Genomic DNA, 1,617 nt, shown 5'->3' on the forward strand with positions numbered 1-1,617 from the left:
ATTTTAGTTACTGCTATGACTATTAAAAAATACCAATTAATTTTGCAGACGTTGCGAAAGTTATTGCATGGAAGACTATGCAAAAACATATTCTAGTTTCCTAAGCAAGGAGATTCTAATTTAACAAAGCTGATAATGTAAAAAAAAAGTACACATATGTATGTAAATTCGTAAATATGTATGTATGTGTAGTGTTTATTTGTGACATTTTTATAAAACAACTTAAATGGTATTAGAATGTTCGACTTTGGACTAAAATAAGTCGCCCTTAAAAAGTTGCATCTATTATTAGGGCATATTAAACCCCGCCTATGGCTATCTAATCGTTAAAAAATTGTTTGGGAACCAAATGAAATATTGCTTTAAAGACAAAATGGCCAACTTATCTGGAGAAGTTGTTTTATTAAAACACTACAGTATACATATCGACACCTATTCGCGATTTTATCTTAAGCGACAAAAATACGACAGTTTTTGTTTTTAACTCTCCCTTAAACAGTGCAACAATTTTTATGGATTTTATTGTTTAAAGGTAAAATGGCGCTTATGATATTTTTCCTGAACATGTCGAGGTAAGTTATAAAAAAATTGGCGCTTGCGATAGCTTTTATGTTGTATAATCGGTACTTTAAGGATAGTTTGAAAAATTTAATTTTAAATCAATTAAATATAAACACTGCCAATCAGCAGTATAAGCTGAACATATTTAAAGCTCATTCAATTCTCTAACAAATGTCTAAAATGATGAGGTAAGGAAGCTGATTTTGAAGCATTCAGTTGTAGCATCTGCCGATGGAACTTCGGTTAAAACTAAAGTTCTGTACACGCAGTGTCGCTTACGATTTATTTTATTTTAGGAACGAAAAAGTATAAACAGCAAACGATAAAATTCATTTTGCTTTTTTTACGTAACGGTACATATTCAAAGCCTGTAGGACGTTGTAACTAGTATTTGTAACGTGGCGGCTCGTCACTTTTGGCAATTAAGAAATACATTAGTGCCACATATAAGTGCGATGCTCAAAAATTGGCACCATTCATCAAGCGTTATTTGAAATCTGACGTTTCCAGTGGAAAATTTATCCAAACCAAAGGAAAAGGTGCGTCTGGTTCATTCAAATTATCAGCTTCGGCCTCAAAATCCAGTGAGGGAAAAGTAAAGCCAAAAGCAGAGAAGGCCAAAAAGAAGACGGCTACTGGTGCAGCATCAAATAAAAAGGCTAAGTGGTGCCAAAAAGGCGGCTGGTGAGAAAAAGGTGAAGAAAGCCGTCGCTAGCAAGAAAACAGCTGAAAAGAAGAAAAGTGAAAAAGCCAAGGCGAAAGATGCAAAAAAGACTGGTGCAGTGAAAGCAAAGCCAGCCAAAGCTAAATCAGCTGCCGCCAAACCAAAGGCAGCAAAAGCAAAATCGGCCGCTGCCAAGCCAAAGAAAGCTGCCGCTAGTAAAAAACCAGCTGCAAAAAAAGCAACAGCTGCTAAGAAGTAAATTTGTTTACGGAATCCATATTCTTGNAAAAGATCAAAAAATACTTTGTGTACACAATCAGATATATACATATCTGCAAAAAAATTTTATCTAATGCACATATGTAAGTAAATAAATTAACATATGTAGGAAG

At 34.3% G+C, this 1,617-nt stretch overlaps 1 protein-coding gene across 1 annotated transcript; it reads left to right on the top strand.

The window, feature by feature from the left end:
• Positions 1-958: 958 nt before the first annotated feature.
• On the top strand, positions 959-1,504 carry LOC108356521 (histone H1-like; the record flags this gene model as incomplete). The annotated part of the gene is given in 2 exon segments (XM_017607627.1): positions 959-1,218; positions 1,220-1,504. Coding segments are annotated over 2 exon segments (525 nt in total), but the record flags the coding sequence as incomplete, so codon positions are not given.
• Positions 1,505-1,617: the final 113 nt, after the last annotated feature.

The sequence above is a fragment of the Rhagoletis zephyria genome, unplaced genomic scaffold (genome assembly GCF_001687245.7).
Source record: "Rhagoletis zephyria isolate East Lansing unplaced genomic scaffold, Rhagoletis_zephyria_1.1 Rzeph_scaffold_60432, whole genome shotgun sequence".
In the NCBI taxonomy this organism is placed as follows: Eukaryota; Metazoa; Arthropoda; class Insecta; order Diptera; family Tephritidae; genus Rhagoletis; species Rhagoletis zephyria.